This window comes from Metopolophium dirhodum, chromosome 6, assembly GCF_019925205.1.
Source record: "Metopolophium dirhodum isolate CAU chromosome 6, ASM1992520v1, whole genome shotgun sequence".
NCBI classification, from domain to species: Eukaryota; Metazoa; Arthropoda; class Insecta; order Hemiptera; family Aphididae; genus Metopolophium; species Metopolophium dirhodum.
This window is the reverse complement of record NC_083565.1, coordinates 16,595,336-16,618,783: the sequence shown is the minus strand read 5'-3', so window position 1 is coordinate 16,618,783 and position 23,448 is coordinate 16,595,336. Positions and strand designations below refer to the sequence as shown.

Genomic DNA, 23,448 nt, shown 5'->3' with positions numbered 1-23,448 from the left:
CGAACATACTGATTTTAATTTAAACTCGTCTGCGGGATCCGTAAACTATAAGTTCAAGCATAATGGGAAACCACCACTCCATTACATTATAGGTATACGGTATACTTATGTGGTATAATATTATGTCCTAATTATCCGATAAATAATATATTAATTCGAGTATTTTACGATGTATTATCATACCTACATTAAACATAATATATATAATATACGTATGTTTAAGTTCCCAAAATATTTAATTTTTTTTTAAATTATACCCATCAATGTATTTAACCAATTTATTTCGGTAGATATAATTAAGTTTTCTTCCAAATATACAACTAGCTGGTTCGATAATATATAATGTACTATTTCGTTTCAGGAATATAACTCACGCGATTCGTCTACAGAAAAAAAATACCACCTATATAAACACATCCACGTACACGAACTGCTGAGGCGATGGTCAAATTATACGTGTTTCGACATGGTTTGATTTTACACTGTTTACCAGTTTACCACTCCGGACGAGGCGCAGGAACAAGGGAGGAGAGAACGCACGAAATGTCTGTTTCAGGTAGGTATAGTAACTAATTTTGAAACGAAAAATCTCGACTATTGTAAGGTACCTGCTATATGTAATATATATCATATTATAGTATTTATAATGATCGACAACAATCATGGATTCATGTATATAATATATTATATCATAATCCAACTGTACGAGGTGTTCCAAGCAGGGATATGCCATGGAGCATTAATATTATAGACACCGCAACTCCCATCGAGAATTTTTTGATATTTTTGATTTTTTATATCGTTTTTAAAGTTTGATAACCACGACCACTCGGCCACTCGGATAACCAGATGCTGGCCTTTGTTGGTTGGGGCCATTTCAGATGACTCTACTGGCTTCATATAAATAATATTATTATTATTATAAGCTCAACTGCAGCTCAACCTCAACATTTGTAGCGTATAAATTTGAATCAGAAAAGGGTACATAATAATAATGTAGGTACTTATAAATATAAATGCGTGCAATATAAAAACAAGGTACCTATACCTTATTATTTCTATGAAATGTGACCCTTTTAGTACGTCTAACAGTACCAAAAAAAAATAAAAATACACAGGTAGTTATGATGTATATACCATATTATTTAATTAAACTCGATGAAATTTTCTGTTAGGCGACACGCACACAACACTGCCCTAATTTGTAGTTTCAGACCTGAAATGGTTTAACTGATTTATTATGGTATACATAACATTTTTTGCTGTACTCCCACACAGTTCCACTTGTACGTAAAAACATAAAATTTTAAGCCTGTTACGGAAATAATCCAATCGCATGTATGTATCGTATATAAAAAAAATTACTATATTTTATATTTTTATTAGTGTTAAAGCCTCGGTATCTGGACCATTGTTTACTTGTATTATTTTATAATATGATTTTTTTCTGTAAGTATTTGTTGATTAAATCTAAACTAAATTGTATGTAGTAGTATGTTTAGGTATAATATGTTTGGTGAATAAATAAAATACCACTTGTCTGGTATAATCTAGGGCCAAGGATGCCGTGACGGTATTCTGCTGATATGTTTTTTTTTCTGGCGGGCATCTTATATTACAATGTTATAACTTATAACTATTATTAACAATTAAAATAAAAGGACTAAAAAAATTAGAAACTGAAAATGTCCGTAAACAGTTCAAAACAAATCAAAATATTTTAAAAATTTTATCGTGTATAGAAAACACTAATATAAACAACCAGTGAAAATTGCATGTATCTACGGTCATTTGTTTTAGAGTTGCACCAAAAACCAAAATCGGTTTTGTCAAAAACCAATTAAGCGTAAAAATTCTCGGTTTTCCTTAATTTTTTTTTTTGTTTTTCTCGGCGCTTTTGAGCTGTATTGACTTCCTCTTCAATTTGAGCAGAAATCATCCCCAATGTTGAAGATTAAAGCATTTTTTCTACTATAAAACGCAATATACGCCACAACACATACACAAAAAACAATAATTATTGTAAAATCGCAATACACATTCGTTCCGTTTGGAATCTAAAAACCTTACCTATAAAAGTATAAAACGATGAGTATATACCATAGTATATAATGCAGATTGATATATGCGTAAGTATGCAGAAAGAGTTGGGATACCAATAATAATAATAATAATAATAATGGCGTTTGGAAAAATAAACAGGCCCGAAATCCAGCTGATGCCGGTCGATTAATAATGTGATGGCGTACTCGCTGGCTACTAATAAACGATGTTTGTTTTAAATCATCGTCGACGGCCTAGAAAGAAAATCGTAATCGGCACATTTGCAATTCTGACACCTATATACGCGGACAAAAAAACCTGTAAAAAATGGCTGCATCGCGTAATAACGAAATGACCATCGAATCAACCATCAAGCACATCTTGGACAAGATCATCAGCAACGTCGAATACGAAATTATGGAAGAAGAACTGAGCGGATTGGATGACATCGACAAGGAACCGACCATTGGAGATTTAGAGGGACTTTTGTTTTATGCGAAACAGTTCACCGGCGACGACTACGTTCCGTACAACGTCATTCAACCGCCCGACAATTCTTGCAAAACAGCAGAACCGGTTGAAACGATCGGAGACGACGTGGTGGTCATGCCGACGGCACAGGAAGTCGCGGAAAAGGAGCGAAGTGGCGATGCGATGGACGCCACGCCGGCCAGGGGACTGGAAGTCAGAAACAGTTTTGGAAACTTGATCGGTTGGCTGGACCCGGGAGTCAAAACAGAAATACGCGCAGCTCCGCGCAGTGGAACGGCGAGAGTTATCTCCTCTGCGTGGAGAGGTATAACGAAAGCCGGACGCGTGTTGTGTTGTTGTCTCCCGAAGTGAAACCGTCCGAAAGTTTCCCCCCTGGCTGAGGGCAGCGGACAAGGCGAGGCGACGTGGGGTCGAGGTAATAGGTACGTGACAGTGCACATTTAGGTGGTGATCGGCGGTAAGTCACCGATACTCGTTCTCCGGCCATCCTGCGGTAGCGCGACGGGATCACGGACGTTGCGCGCTCGAGGTCGCCGAGACACGCGAGACCCTCTGGCGGCGCGGCGGGCGCTCGGCTGCTTCGGTCCGGGAGCGACGACGACGACACGACGACGGAGGCTAGCGGTACCGGCGCGGGCAACGACGCCGCCCCGACGGTACCAGTGACGAATGCAGTGCTGCACGAAGACGACTCGTGACGGCGGCGACGGAGACCTCAGAGCTCACGGCGGTTGAGTGACGGATGACTATAATTACAGGATCAGCTAGGAACACCACGGACGTCAGCAGCGCCGGGCTCAAGGAAACGAAACGTTTCGTGGGGTTCGGCGGTGCGTGACTCCGTGGTCTTCGGCTGCGGCAGACACCGCGTGCCGACGGAGAAGCCAGGGCAAAAACCACGGAGAGTCTCAGGACGGCAGCGCGTTGCTACGCTGTCCGCAGATTCTCTCCCCTTTTTGCCCAGTGGTCCGATCCCGCGCCGGCCGAGTCGCGATGCCACCGATTCCGCAGCTGCACCGAGATTATAGTCTTCGTCGTTCGCTCCGAGCTTTGCAGGTCACCGTCTTCGCCGGCACAACAGTCGTCTTCAGCACCTGCAGCACCGTCAAGCAGCGCACGACATCGCGCACTAGCCTCTCGTCGCCAACCGTCGTCGCTCTCGCAGCCGTCGTGGCCGGGCTTCGCCCGCTGTCATGGTCGTCTTAGCGTCTCGAGCAAACTCGCCCGCGACTCTCGTCCGCCCCGCAGGACCGCCCGTGAGAACGGTGTAGAGGTGACCAGTGGCCATATACCAGTAACCAACATCATCAGCACCACCAACTCGCCATCACGTACCCCCCACATCGCCTCGTCTTGTCCGATGCCTTTTTTTTTTCATTTAAATTATTATTTATTGTTTTTTGCTACTTTTTTTGTATTACATAATATATTTCATTTTTCGGCACTGTAAAATGTTGTTCCTTATTTTTTGTATAGATAAGAGTACGATTTTATTTATTTCAACAGAAGAATGGCCCCACTGAACATGATCGTGTTCACGTGTGACCCACATAAAGAATATTAACCAAACATTTTTTTAGTTACGTACCAAATCTCAGTGAAATACATTGAAGGTTTTGGCCACGTAAAAGTATAAGTTTACCGTGGTGGTGACATTTTTTCTGCGTCAAAACGTGATAAAAGACTGAAAAATTAATTTAAGAAAACACGTACACATTATTATAAAATCAATTCATTCATCGCTCGGCTCGGAATTTAAAGCAATAATAACAATAACTATAAGTTTTTTGTTATTGTTGCTTTATGAACACCACATCGTGTTTACATAAAACTAGGAAGGTACCTACTGCGCTGTCCCGTTGAAATGATTTTCGAATGAAAATATTAGGTACCTATTCATGTGTTTATGTAAAACATCATAATACGATTTTGGTTCAACATATTATAAAGAATTAATGATGTTATTACTTATTAATTCTGACCAGTGGCGCCGAAGTCCAAAATTTTACCTATGACATTAGACACCTCCACATAAAATGTTGACACCCACCTATTTCTTATAATTACCTTACCATACACCAAGTATAGTTTTTATGTTGTCTATTAAACAAATTTTCATAAAATAACTATAGAATGACAAAGGTGACCCTCTACCTACTAGTGACCAGCTATGGCAATTGTCAAAAGTAAATATATATTTTGGCGCCACTGATTCTGATTCTCCGCGACTTTAAAAACAGTTATAAAAGATAAAATCTAAAAATAATAAAACATTTGAGTATAGCTTTAGTATAAATAACGATTTATTGTCTATTGAGTGCCTACGTAGTTTTCGAGCTTGCATCATTTTTATTATAATGCAAGCAATCACTCTGGCAGGAGCAGAATGATAATTTTCCAAACTAAAACTAATTGAAAATTACTACCATTGACTATTATATTGTAATGCAGTGGTTGAGACTTGAGATCATCAATTTTAATCAAACTGGGAAAAGTAAATAAAATATTATAATTAGATAAAACTGCGTGAATAAAACAGCGTAGGTATATAGTTTTAACTTCAATAAAATTAAAAACATTATTTTAAGCATACCTCATAATATATTTTTATGTGAACCACTATTCAAACGAGCAATGAACTTTAAAATACTTAATTTAACTGAACATATTATTACACAATATAACTAATTATTATTATGTTTTTATTTGTTCTTACACGAACCACATAGTAATAACACTTATAGTTGCAAAGTCCCTTAGAACTTTTTCAGCTATATCCATATATAGGTACACTCGATTGTTTTACACAAAGTCTTTCATGTACAGTGGTCATATCCTGGGGCCTTGGCCGCCCAAATTAGAAAATATTCCACACAGTATTATTATACATATAATACTGCCAAACATGTGAATTATGTTGATTCTTGTTAGATTCTAAGCTATAAATTAAAATGTTGACAGAGTGCATCAAAATCACAAACAAATCGCAAATTATTTTGTAGTTAAAAATGAATGACATTTTAAATTCTATTATCTACCTCTCCGCGGCTCAGCATTATTTTTCGTAAGAAATTATGTATGATTGAATTCAAAATTAACACATCTATAACAGCGATCTATACTTACCCAATAAGGAGATACACTCGAAACAGTATTGAAACCTTAAATCATAATATGCTATTGTAAATAATGATCTAAGCCTGAAATCAATAGAGTTACACCCAGATTTTCTAATTTTAATATAGATTAAAAAGGGTGAATATATATTATAGAATGATATATACATATATATTATATTATATATCTTCATATATCATAGAATGATGTAAAATCGTTATCAAAATTAGAGTATTTTCATAACTAGGTTAGGTACAAACGCGACTATAAACTTTACTATATGGTAACCGGGTAACCTATATATTGACAATTATTGGGAACCTCCGCATAAAACAGTGGCATATTTAGGAATTTTTCTAGAGGGGGGGATGAAATATATAATAATAGGTACATAATAAACATTTTTAAAATTCCCTAACTGGTTGAAGTTAGTGTGGATCAAGGTGAAATAAGAATTAACACAAATTGTACAGTACCTAATAGCATTTATTATAAATTCATACTAACGCCAATTCAGTGTTTAATACGATAAACAAAAAAAATAGTTATAATACAAAATCTCGTTTTCTATTTTTTTTGGAAGCTCAGTTCATCGATAACCTCGTCTGACATGATAATTGTATTGACCGGTGACATGCCAATAAAGCCAACACATTAAGGGCCCGTATTACAATAGATAAACTAATGTCAAACCGCGGAATTCGACCGGTAAAACCATATGGGCTAAGCGTAACCGAGGTTTAAAATATGATTGTAAAACGGGCCTTCTAAGTCGGTTCTAATAAACAAAGTATATAATAATTACTACTTAATTTATAGTTATTATTTAATATTCGATAGAAAAATTGATAAAATATTTACTTCTGTCATACTATTTATTAGGTAAGACTTAATACTTCCAAAATAGGGTTTTATCTTATATCTCTTTCTTACTAAAAATCGAGCAACCTCAGCATGACTACTCGTCCGTGCTTTTAAAATTAAACATTCCTACGCTTTCTTCTCGGCGTTCTGATGCTGATCTCCGCTTTATTCAAGGCCTACTAGATGGATCAATAGATGCCCCAGATCTTCTTTCCTCCATTAATTTCCGTGTCTCATCCTATCCCTCAAGATATCACACACCCTTTCATATTCCCACTTACTCCACCTCCTACGGTAATAACCATTCACTGCACCGTATGCTTCGTTATGCCAATAATGCTATGTAATCTAGTCTATATTTATTTGCCCCTTTTAACTGTCTGTATACTATAATATTTTAATAATGCATTTTGTAAACTATTCTTATTTAAGCTATTTATTGTAATATTGTTACTGTTCTGTTATTGTTCAGATACTTTTTGTAATTGCCATTTGGCGTGAATAAAATTTAAAAAAAAAGAAAAAAAAGAAAACTTAATAAAAACTTGAAAAACATCGTTCAGGTGTAGCAGTTGATAACAGGCAAAGTACAATATATTTTCAAGAGTTCATGAATATTTGGATACAACTCTTTATCACAAACATCTGAAGCATGTAACCCAGAGGTGAATACAAATTTTTCAATCACTAAAAGTCTAAAAATAAACCCACGTCCTATGGTAAATCTACAGTCTTCATACCAATTTCGTTTTATTTACCAACTATTTATTGGGTTTATTATAAACACTCATGCATAAAAAATAATTAGCAGAAAATTAAAAAATACAGTACACCATACTACCATAGAGGTATATGTTTTTGTTGTTCAATAGTCACATATATGCCGTGAACAACTATAATATAGTGGCGTAATACTATATCAGAGCGGTAAAATTACCACGGCTAGAACATTTAGAAAATAGAGATACTTAAAGGTAATATCATATTGAAAAATACAGAAAATAAGAAAAACTAACTTTACAAAAAAAAAGGGTCAAGTGGAGGAATCTATCCCCCATAAAATATGTGTGGGGCACTATATAGATTTTCTTAACACATGGGAGGAAAATAAAAGCGGTGAGTTTTGGTATATATAAAATATAAATTATATACGTGTATTGATGTACCTACACAATATCACATGGGTATGTATTTAATAAATTGCTACATACAAATTGGTTTCCATACTTACAAATCGACATTCGAATTATGGTTCCCAGTATTTTATGCAACTGATGTCTTATCATAGTTGATTTCCAGTGGGATTATTATATGTAACGTTATTTTTAGGCCCAACATCAGAGTATGGAATATACTATAGTGGTACTAATAAAATGAGCAAAAGTTCAATAAACAGACATATGTACCAAGACCAATGAAAATAAAAACAACATGAAATGTTTTTATAAAAATTCGAACCAGAAACCGACTCGGTTAGGTACACCTTATATATTCGAAACCAATAAATTCAGGTATTTCGGAACTATACCGTGTTTATAATATAATATGATATATTATTATTATTTTAATACAGAGATTGTACGCGATAATATTTTGATCGTCGCGACTATGTGGGGAGGGGGGGGGGGTGGGTCGAGAGTAGACTGCAGCGGAGATTTATATTTCTGTATATATATATATATATATATATTGATTTTCCACGGCGTTTTCAAATAGAATTTAAAAGTTTTTTGTAGAAATTATACAGGAATTACGGTCGTTCTGTCGAATACGCGCGACGACTATTATAATATGTGTGTGTGTGTACAAACTGGATTTATATACACATACACAACGTATTAAAGTGTGTGTGTGTGTGTGTGTGTGTTTCAGTGTATATATGCGATGTTGACGACCCATTGCACATGGCCTGACTAATTGATGTGCTCTTTTTCGATACGTCGCGGTGGCGGGGGAGAACAATTTCGAATTGTGTTCCCCTTTTGATGGAGTTTAATGAAGTGTTATTACACTACCCTAATTCACACTTTCCGACAACGGGCGGCAGCGGTGGCGATCCCAACCCCGATTTTCGTATAGATATGTATATATATATTTATACGTATTTACTATATATGTATACACGTACTCGACGAGAGTACATATTATGTATTATACACATACAATGCACACACACACACACACACACACACACACACTTGTTATATTGGCCGCCGCTATGTGCCACCCTCCGGTTATATATTATGTTTGCGGTCTCGTTTTATTAGACCGCCGCCGCCGTACGCGGGTGCCCATCAAAATCTGACCGTTGTGTTTGTTCGACTAAAAACTGTTGTTGTTGTATAATGTATGTATGCGCACCTATATAGGTATCTACCTATTTATCAGCACCTATATATATATAAATACCTTCTACGCCGCGAAATGTATGAAAAATATTACAGTAATGATATGCGAACGAGACGCGCTACAGCAGCCGCAGCGGCACGCGAATTTTTTGATTTACGTTATTTTATTATTCGAGTTTTTTCATTCACGCCTTCCGGGCGACGACGTCTTTATCGCATTATATTGTATATTATATTTATTGCTTATATTGCGTGTACACTATTATATTGCTCATAATATATTATAATATACACGTGTACACTCGCGCACGCGCGCGCCCATCGATGAATTATTATCGTCGTCGTCCGTCCGACTGAATATATTATTTATGTTTATAATAATAATTTATATTATATAATAACACCATCGCGGCTGTTTTAATTTCATCGAAAATCGCACTCGAAATTCAATACGATCTCCCCGACTGCCCGCTGGCGCAGCTGCTCCAGTTCTTAGCCGTGTCCTGCTCCTGCTGCTTGTTGTCGGTCGGTTATCAAAGATTAAAATGCCTATATGTCGCACACGCATTCATGCACGCCTATATAACTGCATTTACGCGCACTTACATTTAATGTGTACTTTTTTATTTGTAAGGATTGTGGCCTACGTTTTAATAATATGTACATAATAATTTTGTAATTATATACACAACCTACAACCGGTGTATAGTGTTACATCGCGACGACTTATGTTCCTCTGTATAGGTAAAATATTATTATAATACGGATTAATAGACGCCTTCAACGTCAGAAATTGGTTTTATCATATTGTTATTTTTAATGTAATCACGTTTTACGTGTAAAATGGTCACAAATAACAATACCCTTCGAAAACAGCCAATCCTAACTGTTATACAGGTATTGTTCCGTTGTTAAAGTATTAATCGTGTCGCGTGAAGAGGTGTAGGTATAGGTACAGTATTGCAAAATGTCTTTGCTTAAAATCATAAAAATGTCTTGGTTAATATTAAAATGTAAATAAAATATAATTCCAAATATACGAAGAGAATATTTTCTAGTTGTCTTTATAAAATATTGTCCGTATGACTTTATAATAGTATCTACACTCTATACTACTCTAGTACTCTACGGGGATTAATCCGATCGTGAATCCGTTTCGTATTTCTTTGAATTATTTTCTATAAAACGAAAAACAAATTTATATGGTAAATAGGAAGTTTTCCCAATAAGCCTATACCAGTTTGTTTGTTTTTATATTCGTTTAACCCATCATGAATATAAGAATCATTACACAATTTTATTCATTTTGACTCACAATGTAATACAAATTAGGAAAAGTAAAAAACAAAGGGTGACCAAGGGTAAATCTAGAAGTCGATCAAAGTTCTATTAAAATTAGCCAGCCCAGTAATACTACAATCGTTTACTAATTAATTTAATTAATAACTTCATTATTAGACTTCAAAATGTATACGTCATCATTGTCATGCTATACAGGATATGACGTTATTTCGAAAATATTTCTCTCATAAAATGTTACCTATATACAGAGTGTAACAGGAAGACCTGACAGATAAAATAACTTTTGTTCTCATCAAATTTAAAAATGTTTTTTTATGTTTTATTTATAGTCGATTGCGCTACACGTATATTATAAAAAAAATTATTTTATTTTTTAATATTGAAAATAAAAGCTTTAAAATGTAATTTAAATTTTTTTGGAAAAATTAAAAATAGCCAATTTTTAAATGTTATTATTAGAACAATTTTGATGGTAAAAACATTTATCTAAGTCAAATAGTTTATTTTTTAAAGTTTTCTAAAATATCAATATTTTTTGAGAAAATTAATTTAGAAGTTTAGAACGTAATATATAATATGTAATACCTAACTTTTATCAAAATATTATTTTTGGGAATACATCCTGACGTGAGTAAATTTCTTAAATTATTTATTAACCATATCATTTTTGTCATACGTTTAAGTGGCATAATTTTTTTTTATCAGGTCTTTCTGTTACAAACTATAATGTATATAATTATAGGTATACCTATATTATCAACTAATAATCCACAGTTTTGATTTTCCTATACTATCCGTCATAGATGGACGGAGGCAGTAGGTACGCGTATACCTATATTACGTTACATGGGTATCATTTCCTCTTAAGACCACTGTAAAATTTCAAAAATTTTCGTCTTGAGTATTTTTTTTTTAAATATGTGTAAACGTCATTTTAGTTTTTATCCACAATAATATACGTTTCACCGTTTTGGCGACTGGCGGTCCAAATAATGATAATATTATATTATATAGCTACGACGAATTCGCGGGACCGACTGCTGCACAATGACGCTCCGGTGCAGCGTGCGTATAATATAATTATTATAAACACATAATATACAAACGCGTGTTTGTGTGAGTGTGCATTGTTCGTTGCAGGATTTTAACACGATTTGCGACGGGTTGCACGTCGTCGATGGTCGACGATGATTGCTCAATCGCCGAGTGCCACGCGTACCTGTGTGAGTGTGTGTGTGTGCGTGTGTGTGTGTGTGTGTGTGTGTGTGTGTGTGTGTGTAGGTGTGTGTGTGTGTGTGTGTGTGTGCATGTGTGTGAGTGTGTGTAGTATAAGCGGAAAATTAAGTTGAGATCGATCCGACTGTCCTAGCTTCCAGCGACAGAGGGGACGGATGGATGACCAACTCGCGCGTGTTGTTCTATCTGTGTTAAATATTGTTCGTCACGAGTGCCAATTTTAAAATTAAAAATAAACGAAAAAAGAACCAGACAAAAATGATTATATTATATTATTTGTCGTCACCATTACAGAGACACAACTATATAATATACCTATACACAACCGCTCGACACAAAATATATTATTTATCGTTATATATATCTTCTAATATAATAATATAATAAGTAGCTATATACTTAAACGCACGTAGACCGAGATCTCCGGGGCCGCGCACGTACGATCGCCTCGTACCTATTTACTCGTATATAATATTATATAAAAGCGCGTACAAGCCAGCTGCATCCGAGACGCGCGTCTATAATATAATAATAATAATAATATGAAGTCGCTTTTGTCTCGGGACGACTAATATAATCTCTTTTGTGCGCGTGTGTTATTGTCGTGCGGCGGTCAAAGAGACAAGTTTAAAGTGCACATCGTATCAAACCAACTGTGACGCTGGTTAACGGCCATATACCTATATAATAATATATAGGTATATGTATAATACATAGTACTATTATTACTGTACACGGAAAAAGAACAAAACGTAATAAAAATACTTTGGCCGATCATGAACGTCGTATTGTTTATTATTGGTACTCGTGTGTACCTACCCATATAGGTACGTGGAGGAGAAATGGACACCTCCTATAAAATACATACCTATACTTATTATATAGTAGGTATACTACCTGTATATATATGGGAGCCTTAAACACTTGTCACGTAGTAGTCGTATCAGTAGTAGACCCGTCTCCGTTCGTATAATAAGGTTAACAATGCCACGCGCCGCTCTCGAAAACACTATTATATATATAATATTAGTATATTACCAACTAAAAGTCGTACAGACACACACCACCACCACCAATTTGGCGACGAAGACGACGAAATCGCTCGCACCGCTACTGCTGCGGTTATATAGTTGCAGCTCTCTCGCCCCCGATTGTCCGACGTATACCGACGTTCGTCCACGCAATCACGCGTAGACCTGCCATATTTTGTTTTCAGTATAATATATTATTTTTATTATTTATATTATCGATATATTATTATATTATAATCGAACATGTCCCGACTGACTAAACTAAGACAGGATAAAGACTTAACATTTTCAAGTGAGGTATACCTTCATACCGCCGTATGTATAGGTGCACTAAAAAATTTCCAACATTCGCATTTTAAAGAGATTGTTGTTAGAGGTATCACTGTACCAGAAAAGTTTAGAGACAAGTGTGGACCACGTTAATAAATATACCAAGAGCTCTATATTATATATTTAATTAATGGCGCTTCGATAGGCTCAATTTTGACACAGCTATGTGAACTTTTCAATTGGATGGTGGCACTGTGGCAGTGGCGCCGAAGTCTATGCTAATGTCCAACCATGGCCCTATCTCTTTCCGCCGGATTTTATTTACATCATATCCAACTTTGTTGTAAGTAAATAATGTATATTGTAGCGTAATAGGTGTAGTGTGGGATTGTGATAAATATTTATTTATAAAAATATGAAATTGTGTCATTTAAAATTTAAGTTCAGCCCGCCACTGCAGTAAAATAGGTATTACTGTATTAGGTATATGCTATATCTGAACCACGATTAAAGACAACGAAACGCGATTACGAGACCCCCAAAGTGTCTTACACTTTTGACTTATAAGAATTGTATTAAGGCACGCTCTATTAGTCTATTGTAATTTGTAGCAGTAAAATAAACAATATTTTTAAATACAGGACTACCTATCCATATCTCTTTCTAATTTTCTATGGGGATAATATATAAGTCCGATAGTCTATCATCTTGACCCATGATAATGGTACTTGTCCAAGATTTATTATTATTATTTAAGATAATCACGAGATTCGGGCTGCTAGCATGAAAATTTAGGGTGCTAAATACCCTTAGCACTCCTGCAATTTGCGTCAATGCAATGAGTTCATACCAAACTTTATCGACAATAGTCAAAGGAACATCAAAGTTTGCAAGAAACTTTCTATAATAATCATCTAGTACGACGATAAAATCGTTTTTCTGAGTATATTGATGAATAGTATATAATATCTTTGGCCACTTGATGTATGAAAAGGATGGCATTGTTTATATTGCACACCAATATAGTGGTCAATCTCGACTAGACTATAATCTATGTGACTATGGAACCTCAAATCGTCTATAGGTGCGATGTATCATGATTTTGCATAGTTACAGCTTTGGGTAAAACCTCGGTGACTATAAATAATAATTGAGTATTCGAGTTACGTAAATGTCTTTGGTTGATTTTCTTCACATTTAGGTCCGTATTTAAATTATTGTTGTCGTGAAATTGAATATATTTAATTATTATAATTAATTTTCTGTTTGGAAATCGTTCAACCACGTTTTTTCGTTTTGGTCTATCGCTCGTGATTACTGGTTATATACTTACATAATAATATCTTGTAAATCATCGTCGCAGTATTAAATAAATCGTGACGACGAGCGTGTTATTCAAATAGTAACACAATATCACTTACTATATTGATGGTCTTCTTCGTGATCTCAGCTGACAAATATTTTTATTTGGTTTAGTGAATGTCCTATTTTAGTTCCACTGGTTATTAAAATGTTCGACCCTAATTCCTAACACTACTACGGATTAATAAAATTACATATTACGTAGGTATACGATCGAGGTATTAATAAACATTTTTTAACGTTCGAAGAATTCGGTTGTATGCATCTTATAATATTATTCATAATGAAGTCTAAAGTAAAAACTTAGTGAAATAGCATAAGTAGGCACATTGATCGCAAGTGAAAAGATAATAATATTATTGAACTTTATAAATTTAAATATAATTTTATTTCATAGATAATATTGTTTAGTCATTAAATATAAATGTATAATACAATATTATAGACATATATATTTTATAAGTGAAAGCCAAAGTGTGAATGATACAAATTTCAACATTTGGTAGACAAACCTATGCAGTATGCGTACATTGTAATTGCCCATAACAAAATATGTATAATCGAATTATTAATATGAAACATAATAATATATTCAATTATTGAAATATGTGTACCTACTGTACCTACATAAAGCAACAATGAGAATTGGCCAATGGAACAATAATATAATTTATGTATAATACGCTTTTATTGTATTTTATGAATGCTAACAATTTATTAACATCGCAATAAGCTGATAAAATTTCGATACATACTACCTACTAACAATTACTATGAAGGATTTACATGGGTACATCAAATGCAGCAAACGTTTATACATTAATTTATTAATCATCGTGTTTGTCTTATATGTTATAGGTAGGTGTACGCTATAGGTACCTATATACGATTTAAAAAAATCCAACACATAATAATATTATATTATCACAGTGATCACAAAGAAAAGTGTTTTCTGTTTTTCTATATATTTCTGTGGCCAAACTTGTTACAATTCCAACCAATGTGTCGGAAAAATATTATTACGATTATCATATTATTGTAATAGTTGAATTATCAAATATTAAATTATAATACAATATAAAGGTATACCTACGTCAACAGGTACCCGGGAATCAACTGGTACGCAGCCAATTGTATATACTCATATATACCTATATAGGTATACTCATTAAGGCTGTACATTGATAGGTATCTAATTATCATTCGTCGCCCCCCCTCCCCCAGTCAACCCGTGATAGAGATGTTAATTTTTTATAATATAATTCGTTTAAAGTGTACCAAACCATGTCTTGATAAGACAAATGAAAACAGTAATGATGAGTGTTTACGATGTTATTTAGCTGTCGTATAATATAATATGTTATATTATGTATATAGGTACCTATAATATTATGCTTGTCTTCGATTATTTTTTATTATATAGTATTATAGACGGGTTTGACATCTTATAGAGTTTACAATCATATTATAATTTGTATTTTTCTTAAAGAAAAAAAATCCACGTTTTTTGTATATTTTGTCAATTAAATCGATTGAAAACCACCGCTATGTCGTAACCGGTCAACCGAAAATTACATTATTCACAGTAAAATTAACGAACATCAAAATATCTGTATACAGATATAATCATGTCGTTGATATTTCTTTAACTGGAGAAAAGAGAATGTTTGAAAATCGGTGATGGTAATTTTTGCCAAACTATCCCATATATAATATTAGGTTTACTTTAATGCGTCAACATACAAACATAATTTTATCTTAAAAATATATAATACGAAAGTACGAAACCATAATAATATGCAGTTTTAATAATATTATACCATGCGTATTAATATTTTTTTTTTATTATTATTAATAAAATTACCCTCGGCGACATTGGGCCATTGGGATCGTATTAATATTATATTTATTATAACAGAATAAAGAATAAATATTATTAGAACTATAACTTATAAGGAGTCCTCGGAACATTTTAAACATAATAAATAAATAAGCAATATACTAGATATAGATAGATACTACTATTATTGTACGATTCTCTTGGTGCAATCAACAATATAATTGTATCTAGGTACTAATAATATTTTTAGAACCTATGTATAAATGGTTAATGTAAAATGTCATTCTTTATTATTTCTTTACTGTTTTTCTTTTTTCTTTTTTTAATTACCTATTATTATTTATTTATACCTATATCCCCTCAATTTTATTTTTATTCTTATTGTAATATTTTGTTTATCAGACAATAATACGTTCACTTAATTAAATTATGTTTTTTTAATAATATATTATAATATACCTATAATATAGCATACGTTTTTTATTCATACTTGAGCAATTTCATATATTTTCAATTGATATATTTGGATTGGTCTTTAGGACATTAGAGCCTAGCCCTGCATATTTTATATTATTATATTCACGGCGACGACGACGACGATTCGAACGTACCTAACAATATATATATATATATACACCAAATCAAGAAAGCACAATCATTTCGATTTGGTCACTGCTACAGCAGTGCAACGGAGTGGCGGCGGTACATCGCACATAATGGATTCAAGAAATCTCATTACGACCGACATAATAACACGTCTTGACGCACTATTAAAATAGTTATTAACACTTAATACCATTTTTTTTTTTTGTTTTACCGGCTACCAGTCGGCAGGGTCTCCGTCGTCGTCGCCGCCACTGCCGATGATTGATGTCCGCGGCTAACCGTTAACGTTCGAATTAAAAACGGCCGGTGGACGACCGCAGCGAGAAGGAGGAAGTGGAAAAAAAAAACTCCATTAATACGTCTTCTTAACCGCGCGCGGTGTGATACCTACCCGCCACAGCCTGCTGCAATATTGTGCAGTGCCCGTTTTCGAAATATTTTATTTTTTTTACAATCGTTAACACTCGGCCGGCGGTCGTGCTAAAGTCGCTGGCGAGGCGTAAGTCTGTATACCCATAACATGAACGTATATATATACGTACGTTTGCGACTTCCCTCTCGGGGTGGAAATCCGGTGCCCGGGGGATGGGGGGAAAAAAATAAGATAAGTATAAACGTCTAAATGGGTTTCCGCTCCGTCACCCGGAAGAATTATATTTCGTCGTCGTCTTTCCACCGCCGACATTTTTATCATATATATATATATATATATAAAATAGCGCGTAAAAGACATTACGGACCGTCGCTTTGCCAATCAATCCCGAGAGCATACCCGCACACACACATACACACAGACACACACAGATACGAATTCTTCAACCCTTTTGGTTTGCGTCGCTGTGTCATCTCACGTATAGTATATTATATATAAATAATAGCGACTTTTAAATTACGGCTGGAGATCAGAGTCTTATATTATATAATATACGGAGTGCGTGAGTCTACGTTTTTCGTTTTCTCCTCGTCACGAGACGTCCCATAACGATGCTACAGCACACTGCACACATGGTATAAAACTACACAATGGCCTATACACTGTAATATTCATTATCGTATCAATATTTCTTGTAAATGGGACACGTTTAAACATATATGTATAGTATATATTATATCCAGAACTTGATACAGGTGAGTACCTAAAAATATAGGCCGTTTTCGATTTTGAATATGTGGAAAACTATTGTATGAGAAAATCTCATCTACTTATACGGAGAAAATTACGCAATTGACATTTTTATGAGATACCGTGGTGTACCTAATATCTATATAGTATGGGTCAATGGGCATATCGCTCACAGTCCATCAAATTTGTTTTTAGTAGAGGTATTTTCATAATTTATTTATTATCCTTGGGCATATTGATTATAACATCAAAATAACAATCGTTTTATCATTCATGATTTAAAACTAAAATTTGAATAGCCTACAGGTCCATAGGTATAATATTGTCCATCGATAGTTAATATTCATGTGCAACAACATGAAAATCATAAAAATAAAATCAATGTATGACTTGACTCAATGTAATTATCAATGTAATTAAAATCAAAAAATTTAATTTCAATTTTAAGCTCTACTGGATATATTGGGTCGTTATTATGCAAGCCAACTACTATAGTTAGGATTTATTAATCATACAATTGACACTCGGACAATTAATCAAATTGCAAATGAAAAAAAATTATATATTTTTGAGAGGAAGGTGTTAAGTACGAAAAATATATGGGCCATGTTTTGAACAACCTACACAAGTATAGAGAAAAAACATAATCTAGCAAACTAGAGTATAATATGTTTAAAAGTCTAGATAATGTGAATGAGAAAAAAAGAAGTAAGCTAGAATGGGTAGGCCATATGTGTAGGAAACATAACTCTACGATGAAAGAAGTGCTCCAACAAAATTGAAATGGCAAAAGTCTTCTAGGTAGATCTAGACTGCTTTGGGAAAGCTGCATTAGAATATATTTTCTTAATATCGCTGTATAGAAGATAAAATAATACAAAAACCCGGACTGAAATGAGGTAGCAGAAAACATAAAAGAATGAAAGATGGTATGTTATATGGCAAGATGGTCTCTTAACGGCCTAAAACCAAAAAATATTATATTAACTGAAAAAAAATGTTAATTTTTTGTGTTTTTTGTACTCTTGTTTATTATTATAAAATAAGATGAAATTATTAAAATATAAACCAGCTAGCATTGAAAAAAACGATTTTTGACTTTTTGTGTGTGGAGGGATGACGTAGAGCTGAGGTGAATTACAATTTGCAAACCACCTCTTGACTTAGCTTCAGATACCCCACCACGGAGAGACATTCCTTACAGTCGCATTTCGCAACGACAATCATTACGCATTTGCACACCACGTTTGTATACAGGCATCGTCGCGTCGAATATTTATATTTATTTAGTTAAACTTCCATACCTATTACAGAGAAACACTGAGCCTCACTGAAATAAGCTCGTAATATTGTAAATAATAACATTATACGAATCAAGGGATTTTTAATTTTTTTTTTATTATTTCTATTTTAGGAGGTCCTTAAAAATTTTAATAGGTATATACTATATAGTTATTAGCTGTATAACCCGACTACGCCGAGAAAGTTGGATAATATAAAATACGGTGCTATATTATGGCCATATAGGTGCGTGTATATCGGTTTTAGTGTACCACAGTTCACGGGCTAATGGGCATCGGTGTACTTACCTCGTTTTGTGAAATAATTCCACCTATTGATGGGCAACCGCAAGCCGCGAATCGGATTTGACATATTTTTTATCGTAGTTAAATTTTTCTGATATTTCTAAGAAAAATCTCTGAGATCTTCGTAAAGGTCAGTCTATCAGGACATTCGCACGCAGCGTCGAAAGGCTACATTTTCGGGGGATTTAAATTTTTTATTTGATAAATTAAATTTTTCACCGTAGTATTTTTGTTTACTATCAATACTGTCAATACATATATATAATATTATCGTACTGCACGTTTATGTATTTTTTTTACTTATTAAGAAATTATTACGGAGTTGAGGGGGAGGGGGGGTTGAATTCGTCAGTACGCCCATGCCAGTTTTTTTGACATCGCTTTGGTGGTGATTGAATTTTAACTGTTGCATACTATACATTTCAGCTGCAGTTCAGACATATACGGAAGCTGCAGTGTACTTGTCCCTAACTTCTAAGTATAAATGTATAATATGCTACTCGTGTAGCCGTGTAACATATATAATAATACAGTGTGTGCGCAGCAGACTGCATCAGTGATGACGGGTCGTTATCACACAGGTCGCAGTGACATATCGCGTTGCACCGGGTCCTATTATTTTCACGTAATAATATATGAATAAATGGCCAGAAAATTTGGGCTTACAATGTTATAATATATCATGTCTACAGCTGACCAAATTACGCGGCCGTGTGATGTGAGTACGCGTATACCTATATAAATATGTGTATAATATATTCATGCATATATGACCGTTCCATTATTATAATAATATCGCCGCCGTCGTCGGATTTGTCGCCGCGATCGGATTTCTATTATGGTGTCCGGTCCAAACGACCCGGCTCCTTAATTCCCCGAAACCGTCTCGACGCGCTGTGGTAAAAATATTAAATATTATGTTTTACCCACACACACATGCACACACGGGTATATAATATATATACAGCTATATAGTTGTACGGCTCGTACCGTCTTATATATATATTATGTAATATACATTATCGCGTCATGTATAATATTATATGATGGACCTCCCATGCTGCTGCGGTGGTTGTCACTGGAACGGGTTCGGCGTAAGTTTTCAAACTTTGCTATACGTTTCGATATAAGATGTATATAAATCGAGAGTACCACATTACCGTCCCCTGACAAAACACTCACCCCCCCCCTCATCCAACGTGGTAGCTTCGACACTGCACCTGTTTATGCACACCCGACTGCGCAGGTGATGATTTATACGGACGATCTTCGCAGTGCTTAAACGAATACCTATGCATTATACATTACCTACCGATGTATATGAATATAACATTATTATTGGGTGTGAAACCTGCGTTGAACCAAATAATAGCTAGGTGATTGGCTTCTTAAAAAAAAAAAAAAAATTATCAGCTTTTAACGATTAGTATTGTTATGGTTCAACGATTTGAGCTTGTAGCATATTACGTCATAAATTTGAATATAGCAACAACATAATAGTAGGTACATAAATAACATAGTGATAATGAAATAGTTTTAAAATAATCGGTATACCTATTAGTATAATATAAATAGAAGGCCAATTAATAAAATGAAGGTACTGGATAATCAATAACATCATAATGATTAAAGGTAATGAGAAAAAAATTTATCAAATTGTATCTATATAAGTATTCAACGTTTGTGCAGGTATATGGAGGTAAATGAGGGGATTAATTAATGCAGGAAAGTCTGAAAGAATTTTAAATAGCTGTTATATAATATTATTAGACTGAGCCTATCGCTCAGGCACAAGAAAGTTTAGTCTGGAGAGTTAAGAAAAGACGAGTGGTTTTTACTCGGACTGTAGGGGTTTGACGGATCATTGGTATTACACAGCTTGAAGAGAGATTTGTACATTGGACATATTTTGTATAATTGGTGGTATGATCGCCCCTCATAGGGTGAACTTGGCAGAGCTGCGATTATGCAGTCTTGTATGCGTAATTTATCGGATGCGTGATCTTCAAGAAACTTGACGTGAAAACGGTAAGGATGATATATATATCAATATAGTTTGCGGTGTGTCCATATTCCTGACAGTTGTGACACTGTGGTGGGTGGTGGATAGTGGTACACTATATTATTTACAAAGAGAAGCGACGTGGTAGACATAATGGCCCAATTTTCCTAGGGCCCCAGTTATGTCACAGGTTAGGGTTGAATGGCGAAGGTTTCTAATAACTACTCTAAAAGGCTGATATTCACTGCGATGTCTGCAGGTATAAATGGAATCTGGAGTTAGCTGTGGGAAGGTGATCCGCGGACCGCGATTAAATTATCCATTTCAGTTATTATTATTATTATTATTATTATCATCCGGTGTAATTTTGCTGCAGGTACAGTATTATGTATATACTTATATTTTATAGATTATATATACTGTACCTATAAGTTATGATAATAGCTATTAAATGTTACAGTTTTATAGGAACACCGATCAATGTAACTTTTTTAATAGTATCCGGCAAAAGTGCAAAATTGAATACTAATTTATTTGGTATAATTAAAAACCATTGCGATTTAATTGCTATAACTAACGTTTAGCTTACAATATTTAACTCTCGATCAGTTTCAGGAGAATTATGTTTATTGTACAGATAATTGTAAATCATTATTAATTGCTCACAAATTATGATGACTGTATTGGTAATGGTTTTAGATAACTATTTATATAAAAATATAAAATATCATCTATATATATATATATAGGTCCGTATGTCCTTTATGCATTCTTAAACCGTTCATCCAATTGCGATGAAATTTGGTACAGAGATATTCTAAATAAGAGGTCCACCCGGGGAGGTTCTCAAACAGGGATTTTGAGAGGTAGGTACGATGGAAATTTTTGTTTATAGATGATTGCTATTGTTTTTAATAATAATTATTATTAACTGCAGCTGAAATGTATAGTATGTAACACTTAAAATTCAATAACCATATTTTATAGTATATGATTATTGATTACAAACATGCATGCATGATTCACCACTAAATTTGTATATATATATAAGCACACTACCTATAGCTAATCATGGTTTTGATTTATTATACCTAACGTTTTAAACTCACTTTCTGTATAATATGTACACTATAGCTATTGTTTTATAACCAAGTTACAGTTTTTTCAGAATAAAAAAAGTATTAGATATTTTCAAAAAAAAGATATACAAATGTACAAACAATTTACAATTTTAAAATATAATAAAAATCCTATACGAGATAACATTATGACAATATATTATGCGGTTGCCGCTCGTCCTCTTAATATTTTAATAATTACTACACTGTACTAGTTTGTAGTATGTAATATGTATATTACATTGTTCTGTGACTGTATTACACCTATTTGGTTATACATTTTACTGCAGTTATAAACTTAGAATTGAATTCAAATCCATAAAACTAAACACATGCCTGTATACCTATGAGTGTATTATAATATATAATGAATGAGTATAACCATTTAAAATAGTTTAAAATTATTTTTTTAAATTTATTTATTATCACTGATTAAGTAAACCGTGTTCGGTGAATTCGTGCACGTATACAATATTTGTGTAACTCAGTAGTAAATTATACAAATTGGTCCTCGCGTTCTTATCGAAAACCTAATTGTTCTTCAATTTAGTTTTGGATTAATTGCATTACAATTTGTTGACTCGTTCTGTAGTAATAAAATGGTAATTGTATACCTGCGTATATGTTGTTTAAATTTGATTATAAGAATGTATAAGTGACAATTATAATAAATGCACCCGCTCGCCACCCAAAAAAAAAACCGCATGCCTTCATTTTAGTTTTAACGAAATAATAATATCGTGAAATTTTTTTTGTCTTAACAACCAATTACCTACATAGTTAAAAATATATTCTTAAGTGTACCAGGTACCAATAATAATATATAGGTTGTTTTAAACGTTTTGCTCATTGCTTAAAACAAATAAAACATATATTTTTAAACAGTGTAAAATCCAAGTGAATATTGTGTTTTTTTTAATGTGTAGTCATAATAACTCGTAGTTTTAGAATATTCGGTATATTATATTATAATAATGCAGGTATCATTCTGTTTTTCACGTATACTGCAGTATGAACAATTTAGGCATGCGTATAATAAGTTGTCTTATTTTCATAACGAATAATGACCGCGGGTATAAACGAATTAAAAAATTAAATAAAAGATTCT

At 33.9% G+C, this 23,448-nt stretch overlaps 1 protein-coding gene across 1 annotated transcript in view; it reads left to right on the top strand.

Moving 5' to 3' along the window:
• Positions 1-543: 543 nt before the first annotated feature.
• Positions 544-23,448, top strand: part of LOC132946186 (uncharacterized) — a 115,605-nt gene continuing 92,700 nt past the window's right edge. Inside the window, exon 1 of the mRNA XM_061016050.1 lies at positions 544-556. Within this exon, the coding sequence (XP_060872033.1) occupies positions 544-556 (13 nt within the window). The remainder of the gene's footprint in view (positions 557-23,448) is intronic.